Consider the following 18,053-nt stretch of genomic DNA (forward strand, 5'->3'; position numbering starts at 1 on the left):
CTGCTCAGTCCTCCTGTCAAATCGAATCTTTATCAGTGAAGGAAAGTGAAGTTTTATTGATTAAAAATGAATGTCATCAGGCATTGCTTCAAAAAGAAGAAACAGAAAGATGTTTTAAACATCGGTTATAAAAAAAACTAATTTAAAATTATGATTATTTCTCAAGATTTAGTCCGAGGATTTATTTATTTCATATTTAAGTTATTTCCTCCCTTGAGCCTGGTTCTGCAGGGTCCTCCTCTGAACCTGGTTCTGCAGGGTCCTCCTCTGAGCCTGGTTCTGCAGGGTCCTCCTCTGAACCTGGCTCTGCAGGGTCCTCCTCTGAACCTGGTTCTGCAGGGTCCTCCTCTGAACCTGGTTCTGCAGGGTCCTCCTCTGAACCTGGCTCTGCAGGGTCCTCCTCTGAACCTGGTTCTGCAGGGTCCTCCTCTGAACCTGGTTCTGCAGGGTCCTCCTCTGAACCTGGCTCTGCAGGGTCCTCCTCTGAACCTGGTTCTGCAGGTGGTCTTAGTTGTCTGTTTTACCGGGTTCTACTTCTGTGAATAATTAACTTCACATGATTTTTTTTTTTTTAACTATCACTGATTGAATTAAAAATTCCCAAAAGTCAAATAACGACACAAAAAGAATTTTAAAGAATAACTTTGGACCGAAACGGAGTTTTCATTGATTTTACTGCTTCAGATGATTTTCCGGATTCGATTCGTCGACACAAACAGAAGCAGAGTGAAGAGTTTCACCCCTCAGAACCACCCGGAACAGAACCTCAGCGGAACGTTCCGTCACGCAGCAGCCGCTGCGAGCAAAGACATGTGGACACAGACATGTGGACACAGACATGTGGACACAGACATGGCTCCGTGCTCTAGCACCATTGCAATAGACGGCTGTATTTCCAGTCGGTGATCTGATTGGACGGCAAAGCGACGAGTCGCTGGGAGTCCGGATCGACCCGAAGCCGCAACTGACCGATCGACCGATGGACCCAACGTCACCGCCGCCCAGATGAAACAGGCGACCAGCTGCTGGTCCTCCTCTCCACAGGCCTCAGCTGGAGACGGTGAACCGGACCTCGGGTCTCTGGACCTGGGTCTCTGGTCCCGGGTCTCTGGTCCCGGGTCTGGATCCGGTGGACGTACAGCCGTTGATGACGGCGGTTCTGGTTCTGCTCGCCATAGCCCTGCGCCTTCAGCCGCTGCTGAGCGCCGTCACGGGTCTCATGCGGCTCGGTTCCGGGTTGTTCCGACGGGCCTCTCAGAGTAACAGTCTGACTCGGGTCCACTCACACTTTGACCTTTGACCTCTGCACAGCTGGAAACCTGCCTCGTTCCTTCCTCTTCCTGCTCATCCTCCTTTTCCTTCAGATCCAGTCTTTTCTTCTCCTCCGTCATTTCATTTTGTTCCCGTTTGAAACTTTTGATCTTTTAAAATCCAGTTTTTCACTCCGAGTTCCGAGTCTGCAGCTGAAGGATCCTTCATGTTCAACGTTTGTCCACTTTGATCAAAATGATTGAAAGCATAAATTTAATCTTGTTCTTGTCTCATGTAGCGTGTGTGTGTGTGTGTGTGTGTGTGTGTGTGTTTCCTTCACAGTGATCACATCAGGAGGAAGAGCAGCAGCTGTCTCCTGCTGCCCCCTGCTGGAGGCGCTGTGCTCCTGCAGGAGGTCAGAGGAGCTCCGCCGTCAGCGGCTGACGAAGATGAGGATGAAGATGAAGATGGCCGTCAGGCGCTGGACTCCGGGCCGCCGTGTCCCACGATGAAGCAGCTGTACATCTTCTGCTGCTCCTCTCGGAACGACTCCTTCACCTTCGCCCTCTTCAGACCGCCGTCCCTGAAACACACGGAGCGCCGTCACTTCCTGTCCCACAGGGCGTCACTTCCTGTCCCGCAGGGCGTCCCTGCTGAGACTGCTTCCCCCAAGACCTGGTCTGGATTAGTGGTTAAAGATGGATGTATGGATGAAGGGGTGGTTGGATGTATGGTTGGATGGATGGAGGGATGGAGGGATGGAGGGATGGAGGGATGGATGAAGGGGTGGTTGGATGTATGGTTGGATGGATGGAGGGATGGATGGAGGGGTGGTTGGGCGTCCAGGTGTCCTCTGCAGTGCTCAGACTGTTAGCATTAGCCTATGCTAGCAGTAGCTCAGAACCCACCAGGCCAGGTCCAGCAGGCCTCCCTGATCCGCGATGGCAGACTTCACTCTGCTGGCGAACTGAGCGGCGTCTTCGTCTTCCTGCAGAGACAACGAGACGGCGTGAAGAGTGTCCCCCAGGTATGTCCCAGGCTCTGTCCCCGGTGTCTCTGTCCCCGCCGTCCTACCTGGATGGTCATGGGGGGCAGGTACCACACGTTGACCACGATGGCCCAGCTGGTCATCATGCGCAGCAGGTAGCTCACCATGTTGTACTTGCTGCTGTTCCAGAAGGCGTCTCCAAACCGAGGGTCGTACTGAGGACGACGGACAGAAGACAGGCGGGGGTCACGCAAACTGGGCTCCCATTGGCTCCCGCTGCTGTGATGTCACCACCAGGAAGAGCACGGTACCTTGATGGCGACCGGGTGGATGGTCCCTCCGATCTCAAAGCTTCCTTTCTTAAACATCATGACCGACGTGTTGTTGATGCAGGTTCCTGTAATGACGTCTTCATCACCATCATCATCATCACATTCATCATCATCATCATCACATTCATCATCATCATCATCATCACATTCAACATCATCATCACAAACCTTCAGGAAATATCAGGATGGGCAGTTTGGTCCTGGCAGCAACGTGAGCTCTGAGCCTGCAGGGGGAGCAGCAGGCGCCAGTCAGGTGGGGGGGGGGGGGGGGGGGGGGGGGGGGGGGGGGGGCAGCGGTTAACCAATCACAACTGGGAGCAATCACCTCCTCCTCTCTCATCGCCCAGCTGCTCCAGCACCTCCTCACCACAGCGTTGTCACCAGGTGATGACATCACACAGTGTCGCTGTTATCACACCGTGATGTCATCACACAGTGTCGCTGTCATCACATGGTGACATCACTATGTGATGACATCACATGGTGACATCACATGGTGACGCTGTTGTCACACGGTGACATCATCACATGGCGAGGCTGTCGTCACATGGCGGCAGTACACGACAAGCCGCAGCACGCCGTGTGGAATCGACCTTGGAACCCACCTGCTGGTCACGGCGTGGCGGTCTCTCATCTCGGACCTCTCGAACCACACGTGGGGGCACGACCTCACCATGGACCTCTGGATGACCCCCAGCAGACCCCCGTGAATCTGCCCCACCTGCGGACGAGCCGCCGTCAGAAAGGCCGGAGAGCAGGCGCAGCGGCGTGGCGGCGCAGCGGCGCAGCGGCGTGGCGGCGGTGGCGGCGCGGCGGCGCGGCGGCACCACTCACCATGGCGTAGCAGCCGTCGTTCGCCAGAATCACCACGTCGATCGGGGTCGTGTGATTGGCTACACAGATTCCTCCTTTCTGAGGGCGGTTCTCTCTGCAGGGAACCGGGAACACACAGGAAGTACTCAGATACAGGATCAGTACAGTACTCACACAGTGTCTATGGAGTAATGGCAGAGTGCCGCTACGCTGTTATTACTGTAGTGTCAGTATTGTACCGTTATTGTATGGTGCTGTGTCTGCACAGCATCGTATCGATACAGAACACATTATCGGTACAGCATCAGTATCGGTACAATATCAGTACAGTATCAGTAAAGTTTCGGTACAATATTAGTATCAGTACAGTAAAAGTTGAGTAACAGTACAGTATCGTGTCAGTAGAGTATGGGTACATTATCAGTATGAGTGGAGTATCGGTATGGTATCAGTATCAGTAAAGTATTGGTACAGTATCAGTGTCAGTAGAGTCTCGGTATCGGTACGGTATCATTAGAGCATCAGTGTCAGTACTGGATCAGTAGGGTATCGGCAGGGCCGGCGATTAGGCTGGGGCATCCGGGGCACTTGCCCAGGGCGCCGAGCCATAGGGGGCGCCTGAGGCCGTGAGGCGCACCGCCCAGGGGGCGCCGCTGTGACAGCCGTTTGAGCAGCGCACTGCTTGGCTTCGCTCGGTCGGTCGCCCGCCCCCCCCCCCCCCCCCCCCCCCGCCCCCCCCCCCCCCCCCCCGCTTGACAACTTTCGGGACTCTCCGCGACACTACCACGGGGCGCTCGTGTCGAGCTTGCCCAGGGCGCCTGAGAAGCCCGCGCTCGTACAGTATCGGTACAGTATCAGTACAGTATCGGTACAGTATCAGTACAGTATCGGTACAGTATCGGTACAGTATCGGTACAGTATCGGTACAGTATCAGTACAGTATCGGTACAGCGTGTCGGCGTCTGGCAGCTGACTGACTTGTTGTGGTACTGGACGGTGGCTGAAAGTCCTCTGGCACAAATCCTGTAGCAGGTCAGATGGACGAGTTCACTGAGCCACCGCTTAGCACTGGAAGACATGGAGGAGGTGAGAGAGAGGAGGAGGAGGAAGAAGAGGAGGAAGAGGAGGAGGAAGAGGAAGAGAAGGAGGAGGAAGAGGAGGAGGAAGAGGAAGAGGAGGAGCAGGAGGAGGAGGAGCAGGAGGAAGAGGAGGAGGAGGAGGAGGAAGAGAAGAAGGAGGAAGAGGAGGAGGAGGAGGGAGAGGAGGAAGAGGAGGAGGAGGAAGAGGAGGAGGAAGAGGAGGAGGAAGAGGAGGAGGAGGAGGAGGAGGAAGAGGAAGAGGAGGAGGAGGAGGAAGAGGAAGAGGAAGAGGAGGAAGAGGAGGAGGAAGAGGAAGAGGAAGAGGAGGAGGAGGAGGAGGAGGAAGAGGAGGAGGAGGAGGAAGAGGAGGAGGAGGAGGAAGAGGAGGAGGAGGAGGAGGAGGAGGAGGAGGAGGAGGAAGAGGAGGAAGAGGAGGATATTGACATATTACCATTATGCTTATTCACTGTTTTTACTTTTACCGACAAATGTAACATCTTGAAGCCCTCTGAGGCAACTGTTGTTGTGATACTGGGCTATACAAAAATAAATTGATTGATTGATTGAGGAGGAGGAGGAGGAGGAGGAAGAGGAAGAGGAAGAGGAGGAGGAAGAGGAAGAGGAGGAGGAAGAGGAGGAGGAGGAGGAGGAGGAGGAGGAGGAGGTACCTGCTCTCAGGCAGGAGTCCCACCAGACTCGTGCCGATGACCAGCCAGGACAGACCGATGACGGCCAAAGTGATCCTGAAGGAGGAACATGAGCTTCAGCGGAGCAGAACCGTACAGAACACAGAGCTGTTAACCCAGGGCGCCCTCTGCTGGTGAAACATGGAGATAACGCTGAAGTGCAGAAAAGCTGTAATACTGAGGGATTTCCAGCAGGGGGCGATGGGTCTCATTAGAACCCATTCAAAAACAGTGATTTTCAGAATGTAAATAAACATAAAGCTCCTGGTTCCAGACCAGGTTCTGGTCTCTGTCTCAAGTCTCTTCTTGACCAGACTTTATACAGCCAATGAGAATGCTGTGGGGGATGCAGCGTTAGCCCCGCCCCTCTCTATGAACAGTACAACCCTACAGGCTGAAAGAACACCAACCACCAAAACTCAACAAACACACAAAGCTCATCATGAGTCTCCTGACGTTCTGCTGACGTTCTGCTGACGTTCTGCTGACGGCCCCACCTGAGCGGGAAGAGGACGCCGTATCGCACCAGGACGCCCAGGCCCCAGATGACGGTGAGGCGGAGGCTGATGTAGCGGAAGTTGTGGTTGGTGCGGGTCAGGAGGTTCCAGGAGGCCAGTTCCTCGGAGGAGAACCGCTGGGTCACCTGGTCGTCCACGATGCTCTCCACGCCCGTCTTCAGGAAGTACAGCGCGTCGCTGAGGGCGAACTCGCCGCTGGGCAGGGGGCGGGACCGCCGCCGCCGCTCCAGCTCCTCCGCCATGGAGCCGCCCGCCCGCTCAATGATCCCTGGAGGGCAGACCGGAACCCGGGTCAGGTCTGGGTCTCCAGAGGGGTCTGTCAGGTACAGGTCTGCGTCTCCAGAGGGGTCTGTCAGGTACAGGTCTGGGTCTCCAGAGGGGTCTGTCAGGTACAGGTCTGGGTCTCCAGAAGGGTCTGTCAGGTACAGGTCTGGGTCTCCAGAGGGGTCTGTCAGGTACAGGTCTGGGTCTCCAGAGGGGTCCGTCCCTTAAATACAGTTTTCCCACAATGACGCCGTGTTTCCACCGGATGCGTTTAATGCAAGTGTCGTCGCCGGTGTGTGATTCATTCGTGCGACAAAATAACGCCGCGCTCGGCGCTCGAGTTTTACTGCTGGTACAAATATGCAAAACAAAACATCCTGCAGAAACATCCCCGCCTCCAGGCGAGGCGCCGCCATCTCTTCCGGCTGCCTGCTGCCCCCTGGAGGCGGTCTGAGCTCGGTGCGTTTCACCGTCTGCAGGAGCCGCTGTTCCAGCGCGGCTTCAGGCTGACGCCCGCTTTCCACCACAAGCAGCGAACTAATGAAATCGCGCTCGCCGCTCGCCGCTCAAAACTCGCCGCTCAAAACTCGCCGCTCAAAACTCGCCGCACGCTGCTCAAAACTTGCCGCTCACCGCTCAAAACTCGCCGCTCGCCGCTCAAAACTCGCCGCTCAAAACTCGCCGCACGCTTCTCAAAACTTGCCGCTCACCGCTCAAAACTCACCACTCAAAACTCGCCGCACGCTGCTCAAAACTCACCGCTCGCCGCTCAAAACTCACTGCTCAAAACTCACCGCTCGCCGCTCAAAACTCGCCGCTCGCCGCTCAAAACTCGCCGCTCAAAACTCGCCGCACGCTGCTCAAAACTCGCCGCTCGCCGCTCAAAACTCACCACTCAAAACTCACTGCTCAAAACTCACCGCTCGCCGCTCAAAACTCGCCGCTCGCCGCTCAAAACTCGCCGCTCAAAACTCGCCGCTCAAAACTCGCCGCTCGCCGCTCAAAACTCACCGCTCAAAACTCACTGCTCAAAACTCACCGCTCGCCGCTCAAAACTCGCCGCTCGCCGCTCAAAACTCGCCGCTCAAAACTCGCCGCTCGCCGCTCAAAACTCGCCGCTCAAAACTCGCCGCTCGCCGCTCAAAACTCGCCGCTCAAAACTCACCGCACGCTGCTCAAAACTCGCAGCTCAAAACTCGCAGCTCAAAACTCGCCGCTCGCCGCTCAAAACTCGCAGCTCAAAACTCGCCGCTCGCCGCTCAAAACTCACCGCTCAAAACTCGCCGCTCGCCGCTCAAAACTCACCACTCAAAACTCACCGCTCAAAACTCACCGCTCGCCGCTCAAAACTCGCCGCTCGCGGCTCAAAAGTCACCGCTCAAAACTCACCGCTCAAAACTCGCCGCACGCTGCTCAAAACTCGCAGCTCAAAACTCGCCGCTCGCCGCTCAAAACTCGCAGCTCAAAACTCGCCGCTCGCCGCTCAAAAGTCACCGCTCAAAACTCGCAGCTCAAAACTCGCCGCTCGCCGCTCAAAACTCGCAGCTCAAAACTCGCCGCTCGCCGCTCAAAACTCACCGCTCAAAACTCACCGCTCAAAACTCGCCGCACGCTGCTCAAAACTCGCCGCTCGCCGCTCAAAACTCACCACTCAAAACTCGCCGCTCGCCGCTCAAAACTCGCCGCTCAAAACTCACCGCTCACAACTCGCCGCTCGCTGCTCAAAACTCGCCGCTCGCTGCTCAAAACTCGCCACTCAAAACTCGCCGCTCAAAACTCACCGCTCGCCGCTCAAAACTCGCAGCTCAAAACTCGCCGCTCGCCGCTCAAAAGTCACCGCTCAAAACTCGCAGCTCAAAACTCGCCGCTCGCCGCTCAAAACTCGCAGCTCAAAACTCGCCGCTCGCCGCTCAAAACTCGCAGCTCAAAACTCGCCGCTCGCCGCTCAAAACTCACCGCTCAAAACTCACCGCTCAAAACTCGCCGCTCGCCGCTCAAAACTCGCAGCTCAAAACTCGCCGCTCGCCGCTCAAAACTCACCGCTCAAAACTCACCGCTCAAAACTCGCCGCACGCTGCTCAAAACTCGCCGCTCGCCGCTCAAAACTCACCACTCAAAACTCGCCGCTCGCCGCTCAAAACTCGCAGCTCAAAACTCGCCGCTCGCTGCTCAAAACTCGCCACTCAAAACTCGCCACTCAAAACTCGCCGCTCACCGCTCAAAACTCGCCGCTCAAAACTCGCCGCTCAAAACTTGCCGCTCAAAACTTGCCGCACGCCGCTCAAAACTCGCCGCTCAAAACTTGCCGCACGCCGCTCAAAACTCGCCGCTCAAAACTCACCGCTCAAAACTCGCAGCTCAAAACTCGCCGCTCGCCGCTCAAAACTCACCGCTCAAAACTCACCGCTCAAAACTCACCGCTCAAAACTCGCCGCTCGCCGCTCAAAACTCGCAGCTCAAAACTCGCCGCTCGCCGCTCAAAACTCACCGCTCAAAACTCGCCGCTCGCCGCTCAAAACTCGCAGCTCAAAACTCGCCGCTCGCCGCTCAAAACTCACCGCTCAAAACTCACCGCTCGCCGCTCAAAACTCGCCGCTCGCCGCTCAAAAGTCACCGCTCAAAACTCACCGCTCAAAACTCGCCGCACGCTGCTCAAAACTCGCAGCTCAAAACTCGCCGCACGCTGCTCAAAACTCGCAGCTCAAAACTCGCCGCTCGCCGCTCAAAACTCGCAGCTCAAAACTCGCCGCTCGCCGCTCAAAACTCGCAGCTCAAAACTCGCAGCTCAAAACTCGCCGCACGCTGCTCAAAACTCGCCGCTCGCCGCTCAAAACTCGCAGCTCAAAACTCGCCGCTCGCCGCTCAAAACTCGCCGCTCGCCGCTCAAAACTCGCCGCTCAAAACTTGCCGCACGCCGCTCAAAACTCGCCGCTCAAAACTCGCCGCACGCCGCTCAAAACTCGCCGCACGCCGCTCAAAACTCGCCGCACGCTGCTCAAAACTCGCCGCACGCCGCTCAAAACTCGCCACTCAAAACTCGCCGCACGCCGCTCGCCGCAAGCCACTTGCCACTCAAGATTGAGCGACAATCGCGTCATCACACTGACTTTGTAGGTGATCTCATCGCGGGAAAACTCACGTTGCGCCTGGTGGAAACACGGCATGAGATTGTTTTGTGTCCCCTTATTGTAATTTTAGTTACTCTGAAATTATTTTTAGTTACTTTAGTGTAGTCTTAGTTACGTTGGTGTAGTTTAATTTCCTTTGAAGTAGTTTCAGTTACTTTAGTACAGGTTTGGTCACTTTAGTGTAGTTTCAGTTACTTTAGTGTAGTGTTTAGTTACTTTAATTAAGTTTTAGTTACTTTAGTATAGGTTTGGTTACTTCAGTGTAGTTTTTGATACTTTTGTGTAGTTTCAGTTACTTTAGTGTAGTATTTAGTTAATTAAAGGGACTTAAGGCAACTTTTCAAAATGTACCTGAGTGCTGCCGCGATAGGCGCTGCGGGGAACTGCAGCCAGCAGCCGAGGCGGCGCCGGAGCGCCACAAACACTTTACAGAAAGTCCGTCTTCACGGCGCTGCAGCAGGGATGCTCCTGCTGTTCACTACGTCGCGGTTTACTGCAAGACCACAGCGCAGATCATGTGATTTTTGTCAGCATCCGTTTTCACTCCCAAATGCAGCTGAAGTTCCTCCAGGAATCAAACGCAGATCCAATATTTATTCGGCTGCCTGCGGCTTCGCTCTTTTTTTTTTTGTTGACTCATGAGATAACGCTGATAAAGTCCTTTTTTTCTTTGTGGTGTTTTTAGTGGGCTCTGAGTGGATGCAGTTAGCCGACTGTATGAAGAGCGGGGGGGGGGGGGGGGGGGGGGGGGGGGGGGGGGGGGGGGGGGGGGGGGGGGGGGGGCATGGATTCACAGACCGGGAGCAAATGTATAACATACCGGGAGAGCGGACAAATGAAACTACAAATAGAACTACAAATTAACTTTCTTCTGTTGATTCTTGGTTTGTCAGCAGTGAGCAGCGGCGTATTTGCGCAGCGCGATTCATTTGCCGTGTGGAGGAGTGGTGTGGGTCTGCTCTCTGCTCTGCCTGCAGCAGGGGGCGCTGCTGAGACCGGCCGCCTGGGAGCGCTTTGGGACGGGGGAGGGGCTCACGCAGCACCCGCTGCCTGCTGAGGACAGCGGAGACGTCCTGTCACGTCTCCACAGCACCAGAAAAAGTCGCTAAATTTGTCGCTAGTCGCTTTTGACAAAAAAAGTCGCCAAGAGGCTTTGGAGAGTCGCCAGATTTAGCGAGAAAGTCGCCAAGTTGGCAACACCGCCCGCCCCTGATCCCAGCAGTGTTTGAGTCCGCGTCCACGGCGGCCATGTTCTTCCTGTTCGGCAACGCGCATACAGCGTCAGTTTACGTCACATCCACACGACTGCGCGGGAAATTCGGACCCGAACAGCAACAAATTATTTGGCTCACAGCCTGGATGAGGCAGCAGACAGACCCGCCGACCGGCCTGTTGAGGTTTCACTGCTTCACGCCCCGTTAGCGCTGAATACACTGGAGATGCAGGGGAAGCTTTTCACTGATCTTTCCTTAAGTCCCTTTAAGTGTAGTTTTAAGACACTCAAGTGTAGTTTCAGGTACTTTAGTGCAGGTTTTAGTTACTTTAATGAAGTTTTAGTTACTTTAGTACAGGTTTGGTCACTTTTGTGCAGTTTCAGTTACTTTAGTGTAGTATTTAGTTACTTAAGTGTAGTTTTTAGATACTCAAGTGTAGTTTCAGGTATTTTAGTGTAGGTTTTAGTTACTTTACTGTAGTTTTGCTTACTTTCAGTGTAATTTTGATTAGTTTCAGTGTAGTTTTAGATACTCTAGTGGGTTCAGTTACTTTAGTGTAGTTTTTAGTCACTTTAGTGTAGTTTCAGTTACTTTGGTGTAGTATTTAGTTACTTAAGTATAGTTTTTGGATACTTAAGTGTAATTTCAGCTATTTTAGTGTAGGTTTTACGTACTTTACTGTAGTTTTGGTTACTTTCAGTGTAGTTTTAGTTACTTCAGTGTACTTTTGGTTACTTTAGTGTAGTTTTAGTTACTTTAGTGTCGTCTTACTTCCCTCATACCTGTTTTCATTTGAGCTCATTGAATGGTTTTGAGAACCTCTCCATGAAAAGTTTTTCCAGGATTTTTTAAAAAGGTGACACAAGATGTGTGTGTGTGTGTGTGTGTGTGTGTGTGTGTGTGTGTGTGTGTTTGTGTGTGTCCTCTGTTTGGCTAACATTGTGCAAGTTGCGGTTGCATCATCACCCTGAGACGAGCCATGCGGCGCCCCGACATCACACGCTGCAGCCGACCAATCAGGAGCCCCGAGGCTTATCCACAGAGTCACATGATGACCACACAGCACGTGGGGCGCACACACACAGTCTCACACACACACTCATGCACAGTCTCTCTCTCACACACACACACACACACACAGGGCTCACCGTTGGGCAGTGGAACCGGCACACTGGACTGTTCCTTACGGCCTCTCTGGATCCGGACTGTGGCCCACTGCAAACACACACACACCATCAGACACATACACACACACACACACACACACACACACACACACACACACACACACACACACACACACTGATCGCTCACCTCCAGGATGTGCACCAGCACCTGGATGTAGACCCCGGTGACGCCCAGCGACACGCCGAACATGGCGGGGAGCAGGATGAGGAAGAGAACCACGAAGAGCCAGAGGTGGAGGAGACCTCCAGCAGCACTCCACCCAGCCTCCATCAGGCCTGCGTCTGACCCACACACACACACACACACACACACACACACTGTAATCAAACTTTCTCCAGAACATTGGACCAGAGAGTCTTTATCTGTTAGTTGAAGCTTTAAACTATCATTTTAATGATTTTCCATCAATGTATCAAAGAACCATTAATTAATTAATTAATATTGTAAAAACACATCATCAGTAGGGTAAGACTAACTTGTCTCACGACGGTCTAACAGGCTTAATTAATTAACTAATTAAGGATTGATTATTCATCAGGCCAGATGTGCGGAAAACACAAATTACTGAATAAATTAAAATAAGCGTAAAATGTTTGTACTTTTAAAAACGTTTTCAGTCTGTATTTACAGGAGCTGTTCTGAAATGTGAGTCGCGTCTGGAACTTTTCAGCTGCACCGTTACCCCGTTACTCCGTTACTCCAGCAGGCTGGTTACAGCCTCAACCAGCTAACTAACCCGCCCGGACGGGGACTGACCTGAGCGCGGGGCTCGCTGCTGGTCCCGGTCCCGGTCGTGGTCCCGGTCTGCGGCTCGTCCCGGACTCGCGTCCCCCTGAAGCGGACCTCTTCCCGGACTGAGCCGGACTCGGACCCGGAGGCTCCGCCCTCCTGCTCGGCTCGTGAGCTCCGAGCTGCGCCGGGAAAACGCATCTCCGCTGCGCGGCGCTGCCGGCTGCCCAGACCCGGAGCAGACCCGCTCCAGACCCGCTCCAGACCCGCTCCAGACCCGCCATGGCGGCCGAACCGTCCGTGCGCGTGCCCGGGATCGTGTTCGCCTCTCTCGCCTTCCAGCACGTGAACGCGGACTCGGACGTGGTGAGACGAAGCTGCACGCGCCCTTAAATCCACGGTTTTCCCAATGGAGTCTGGCGCGCGGTCAGACCGAGCCTGTGGCTAACTCGTATAGCCGCCAAACTGCACGCTCTGAACTGACTTTAAAGTTTTTATCACATATTTAAAAGTTACTTTATTGAGAGGTCGGCGTGGTTTTAGTTCTGTTTGCCCTTTAGGGGAAGTTAAAACTCCCAAAGTGCTTCTTTCTATAACTTTCTAATCAGGCTAACAGCAGTCACCAACCTCCTTTAAAAAAAATCTGCGTTTTTAAAGAGAACTGCTGCATCAACAGGAAATCCTTCACTTTTAAAGAAAATTATTGACCTTTTCGCCATCGAACACGTGTGTTAGTCAATTCGGCGTATCTGTGACCCAAATATATTTTTTGTCAGTCGTGAATTTTGACTGTTCTTGAGCACAGCACACCAGACTCCATTCATTTATCTCCGGATTTAAGGACAGTTCACCGCTGTTTGGGCGATTTGCGCGATCTATAGATCGCGCAGGAACATACGTATCGATCTTGCCGTTTTTTATTTTTATAAGGGTTTGTGCGAGTTATGGATCCATCATTTGCGCAGTAAATCAGTAGATGGCGCACATCACCCAGAATCACCTGAAGCCACCGTCATGTTCAAACCCGGGAGAACAGAATGGATCCAGTAGATCACAGCGGAACGTTTTCAGGAGACATGTCACACAACTTAAAAATAGATTTAAAGATAAAACCAAATACAAATATCCTGGTCAGGATATTGAGCTGTAATGTGTTGAACACCAAGAAAACACCTGAGTTACAGGTGTTGATGGGTCTGGAGGTTCAGGTCTGGATGTTTTCTTCTGTTGGGAGGGACTGATCCAGATGTTTTCTTCCATTAGGAGGGACTGATCCAGATGTTTTCTTAAATTAGGAGGGACTGATCCAGATGTTTTCTTCCATTAGGAGGGACTGATCCAGATGTTTTCTTAAATTAGGAGGGACTGATCCAGATGTTTTCTTCCATTAGGAGGGACTGATCCAGATGTTTTCTTCCATTAGGAGGGACTGATCCAGATGTTTTCTTCCATTAGGATGGACTGATCCAGATGTTTTCTTCCATTAGGAGGGACTGATCCAGATGTTTTCTTCCATTAGGAGGGACTGATCCAGATGTTTTCTTCCATTAGGATGGACTGATCCTGGGGGAGAGCAGGTTCGATGAACAGGTCACCATCAGTGACTCTCAGTCTGATCTGATCCACATCCAGGAGGTTTACAGTGAGTAAACTCTGAACCGGCGTAATTCCTTTAACTCTGTTCGACTCATCGATGGGGCTTCTCCCACAGACGTCCAGAAACATGTGGCCTGTCAGCGAATCAACAGGTGAGTACCGCTGTGTGACTTCCTGTCCCGGGGTGTCACTTCCTGTCCCGGGGTGTGACTTCCTGTCCCGGGGTGTCACTTCCTGTCCCGCTGTGTGACTTCCTGTCCCGCTGTGTGACTTCCTGTCCCGGGGTGTGACTTCCTGTCCCGGGGTGTGGACTTCCTGTCCCGGGGTGTGGACTTCCTGTCCCGGGGTGTCACTTCCTGTCCCGGGGTGTGACTTCCTGTCCCGCGGTGTGACTTCCTGTCCCGGGGTGTGACTTCCTGTCCCGGGGTGTCACTTCCTGTCCCGCTGTGTGACTTCCTGTCCCGCTGTGTGACTTCCTGTCCCGCTGTGTGACTTCCTGTCCCGGGGTGTGACTTCCTGTCCCGCTGTGTGACTTCCTGTCCCGGGGTGTGACTTCCTGTCCCGCTGTGTGACTTCCTGTCCCGCTGTGTGACTTCCTGTCCCGCTGTGTGACTTCCTGTCCGGGGTGTGACTTCCTGTCCCACTGTGTGACTTCCTGTCCCGCTGTGTGACTTCCTGTCCCGCTGTGTGACTTCCTGTCCCGGGGTGTGACTTCCTGTCCCGGGGTGTGACTTCCTGTCCCGCGGTGTGACTTCCTGTCCCGCTGTGTGGACTTGTCTCAGGCTGTACAGCAGCAGTGGACAGGTGAACATGGAGGAGCTGCAGAAGCTCGTAGACAAACAGGTGAGTGAAGGTTCAGGTGGAAGTGTGTCTGTGTGAGGTCGTGGCTTGATGGGGGGTGTGTGTGTGTGTGTGTGTGTGTGTGTGTGTGTGTGTGTAGGAGAGTGTGATCGGATGGTACCGGCAGCGCAGGAACTCGGAGCAGCAGATGACCTTCAGGGAGAAGCTGGTCCATGAAAGCCTGCAGGGGGCGCTGTCCAACCCCCACCTGCTCTTCCTGCTGCTGACGCCCAGTCAGGTGACCCCAACAGGCTCCACCCACAAGACGGAGTACTCCGCCTTCGTCTCCCGCAGCAGGTCAGCTCAAACCACACACTGTGTCTGAGTGTGTGTGTGTCCCTCATCCTGATTGGCTGTCGTCTCGGTGTCCTGCCTCCTGATTGGCTCTCGTCTCGGCAACCCGCCTCCTGATTGGCTGTCGTCTCGGCGTCCCGCCTCCTGATTGGCTGTCGTCTCGGCGTCCCGCCTCCTGATTGGCTGTCGTCTCTGCGTCCCGCCTCCTGATTGGCTGTCGTCTCTGTGCCCTCGTCCTGATTGGCTGCCGTCTCTGCGTCCCGCCTCCTGATTGGCTGGGGTCTCGGTCCAGGCGCCTCCAGAATGTGCCCGTCCTGGTCGCTAACCTGGGGCAGCTGGAGCAGCAGGGCTACTGGAAGGTGTCGGCGCCGTGCTCGGCCGCCGGCTACAGTTTAACCATGAAGAAACACAGGTAAGATGCTGCACGCGCCGCCGTGCCGGCCCCGCCCCGCTGGCGCCGCCCCGCTGGCCCCGCCCCGCTGGCGCCGCCCCGCTGGCCCCGCCCCGCTGGCGCCGCCCCGCTGGCGCCGCCCCGCTGGCGCCTGCTGGTGCTGACTCTGTGTTCCAGCTCCAGGTTCTTCTGCTCCGACGGCGGGCTGAAGGAAGTGACGGAGGTGAACCGCATGAACGACACGCTGCAGGAGCAGCTGCAGGTGAGGACACACCCACAATGCACCTGGTTCCTGACCAACTGTCCCACAATGCACCTGGTTCCTGACCAACTGTCCCACAATGCACCTGGTTCCTGACCAACTGTCCCACAATGCACCTGGTTCCTGACCAATTGTCCCACAATGCACCTGGTTCCTGACCAACTGTCCCGCAGTGGGCGCTGTCCCACAATGCACCGGGCCTGCTTCATGTTGCTGTCTGATCTACTCAGATTAGCATGGCTACTTTTTCAGTTACTGGAGTTAAAAGTAACCGAGCCGCTCTTGGCTAATCCTAAAGCTAATGCTAATGCTAACGACGTGCACCGAGCAGCACAGAAGCGAAGCAGCAGCTTCATCTTCAACAAGTTTCATCTCAGGATACTTCCTGTTCCCCTCCTCACTTCACTCAGTAACTACTCTGGTTTAAGTAACTTTTTGTTTGCCTTTTTTCTGCGTGTCGATGTCCGTAGCCATTAGCAGTTAGCCGATAGCCGTTAGCATTCAGCCATTAGCCGTTAGCACGGCGCCCTCTGGAGACCACGGGGTGCTTTCAGGTGTGTCTTGTGTCCGCAGGCGGCCTGCCGGGACCTGGAGCGCAGCGAGCGGCAGGTGGAGACGCTGCAGGCCCAGGTCTCGGCCCTCAGGACCGAGTTCAGGGAGAAGCAGCCCAGAGCGCCTCCGAAAGGTACCAGGTCCGAGTCCCAGAGCCGTCACCTCTGACCCCGCCAGCCCCGATCAGGGCGGCAGAAAACCAGCCGTCAGCTGGTCTAAACCGCTGCAGCAGAACCACGTTCCCATGATGCTCAGCGAAACCAGATCAAACACCCCTGAACCCAGGCTGAAGACTCTAAAGTTAACTTCCGTTTAGTCTAGGCTAGTCTACAACCAGCTTTAGTCTGAACCAGGTCTGAATCCCGGTTGTAATCTGGTGTCAAACCAGGTCTGAATCTGGTTTGAATCTGGTGTCAAACCAGGTTTGACTCCAGGTTCGCATCTGGTTTGAATCCAAGTTTGAATCCAGTCTGAAACCTGGTTTGGATCCAGATCTGAATCCAGGTTTCAATCTGATGTGAAACCAGGTCTGAAACCAGGTCTGAAACCAGGTCTGAATCTGGTTTGAATCTGGTGTCAAACCAGGTCTGAAACCAGGTCTGGATCCAGGTCTGAATCCAGTCTGAAACCAGGTTTGGATCCAGGTCTGAATCCAGGTCTGAATCCGGTTTGGATCCAGGTGTGAACCCGGCGTTCTCTCTGTGTTGTGGGGGCGGGGCAGAGCCCGGCGGCGCGGTGGTCCAGCGGAACAACGTGATGCTGCAGGAGGCGGTCTTCGCCCTGTTCGGCTACTCGCCGCTGCTCCTCACCCAGACCGTCACCATCGACGGGTTTCCCGTTCCGCTGGTCGACGTCTCCATGGCGACGGAGGCGAAGGAGGGCCGGGAGTCCCCGGCGAGCACGGCCAGCCTCCGGAAGAGGCCGCAGGAGGCGGAGCCAGAGGGGAGGGACAGGAAGTGCCGGAGGAGGAGGTGCTGATGGGAAATGTTTCTGTTCTCTTTGTTAATAAAGTTCATGTTTCTATTCGCCGTCTCAGTGATTCTTCTGGAAAACCCTTTGAGAACAAAGCTCCGTGTGAAACCAGGAACCAGAACCAGGAAGCAGCGTTCTAGAACCAGGAAGTGGGGTTCTGGAACCAGGAAGCAATGTTGGAGAACCAGAAAGGAGCTTTCTGGAACCAGGAAGTGATGTTCTAGAACCAGGAAGCAGTGGAGGAGGGTCCAGCTGCAGGCCCTACAAAACACGCCCATGGCGGCAATTATAGCGGAAGTGAAGACATGAAGGAGTCATGTCATCATCCCTGACCCTGACCCTCACCGTCACAGAGGTTGCATGGGTCTGTGGTCTGCAGCTGGATATACTTAAAGCAGCGTCCTGGAACCAGGAAGCGGCGTCCTGGAACCAGGAAGCGGCGTCCTGGAACCAGGAAGCGGCGTCCTGGAACCAGGAAGCGGCGTCCTGGAACCAGGAAGCGGCGTCCTGGAACCAGGAAGCGACATTCTAGAACCAGGAAGCAACGTTCTAAAACCAGGAAGTGGCGTCCTGGAACTAGATCCCTGAACCAGCTGGAAATCACACAGACCCTCATCTGAACCTGCTGCTGCTTGAAGTTTCCACAGACAGAGACGACATGACAGCCTGGTTCTCCCTGAGCTCGCCTGCAGCCTGAACCGGGTCGGATCAGAGCTCTGAGACCTGCCAGGCTGGAGGGCCAGGCTGGAGGCCAGGCTGGAGGGCCAGGCTGGAGGGCCAGGCTGGAGGGCCAGGCTGGAGGGCCAGGCTGGAGGGCCAGGCTGGAGGGCCAGGCTGGAGGGCCAGGCTGGAGGGCCAGGCTGGAGGGCCAGGCTGGAGGCCAGGCTGGAGGGCCAGGCTGGAGGCCAGGCTGGAGGTACAGACCTGGCAGACGCTCCTCTCAGCTGGCTGTGGTC

The 18,053-nt window shown here is 54.7% G+C and overlaps 2 protein-coding genes across 4 annotated transcripts; one reads left to right on the plus strand and one right to left on the minus strand.

The window, feature by feature from the left end:
- Positions 1-403: 403 nt before the first annotated feature.
- Positions 404-12,426, minus strand: gpat3 (glycerol-3-phosphate acyltransferase 3). 2 transcript variants are annotated; one of them, XM_030085361.1, is made up of 13 exons: positions 12,218-12,426; positions 11,588-11,742; positions 11,422-11,488; positions 5,647-5,935; positions 5,132-5,206; positions 4,363-4,407; positions 3,406-3,499; positions 3,177-3,292; positions 2,740-2,795; positions 2,551-2,636; positions 2,326-2,454; positions 2,160-2,239; positions 404-1,834 (listed from the first exon to the last, which is right to left on the minus strand). In XM_030085361.1, the coding sequence occupies exons 2-13, from the start codon at positions 11,729-11,731 to the stop codon at positions 1,726-1,728; spliced, it is 1,290 nt and encodes a 429-aa protein (XP_029941221.1). In that variant the 5' UTR covers positions 11,732-11,742; positions 12,218-12,426; the 3' UTR covers positions 404-1,725. The 2 variants fall into 2 exon arrangements, with proteins under 2 accessions (XP_029941221.1, XP_029941220.1); XM_030085360.1 differs by having other exon boundaries at positions 406-1,834; positions 4,363-4,452.
- On the plus strand, positions 12,198-17,150 carry abraxas1 (abraxas 1, BRCA1 A complex subunit). 2 transcript variants are annotated; one of them, XM_030085362.1, is made up of 9 exons: positions 12,198-12,556; positions 13,742-13,832; positions 13,902-13,938; positions 14,569-14,629; positions 14,727-14,923; positions 15,213-15,332; positions 15,489-15,573; positions 16,147-16,258; positions 16,805-17,150. In XM_030085362.1, exons 1-9 carry the CDS (start codon positions 12,473-12,475, stop codon positions 17,101-17,103), a joined length of 1,086 nt encoding a protein of 361 aa, XP_029941222.1. In that variant the 5' UTR covers positions 12,198-12,472; the 3' UTR covers positions 17,104-17,150. The 2 variants fall into 2 exon arrangements, with proteins under 2 accessions (XP_029941222.1, XP_029941223.1); XM_030085363.1 differs by having other exon boundaries at positions 12,201-12,556; positions 16,847-17,150.
- Positions 17,151-18,053: the final 903 nt, after the last annotated feature.

Source organism: Salarias fasciatus (genome assembly GCF_902148845.1).
Source record: "Salarias fasciatus chromosome 7 unlocalized genomic scaffold, fSalaFa1.1 super_scaffold_4, whole genome shotgun sequence".
Taxonomy (NCBI): domain Eukaryota; kingdom Metazoa; phylum Chordata; class Actinopteri; order Blenniiformes; family Blenniidae; genus Salarias; species Salarias fasciatus.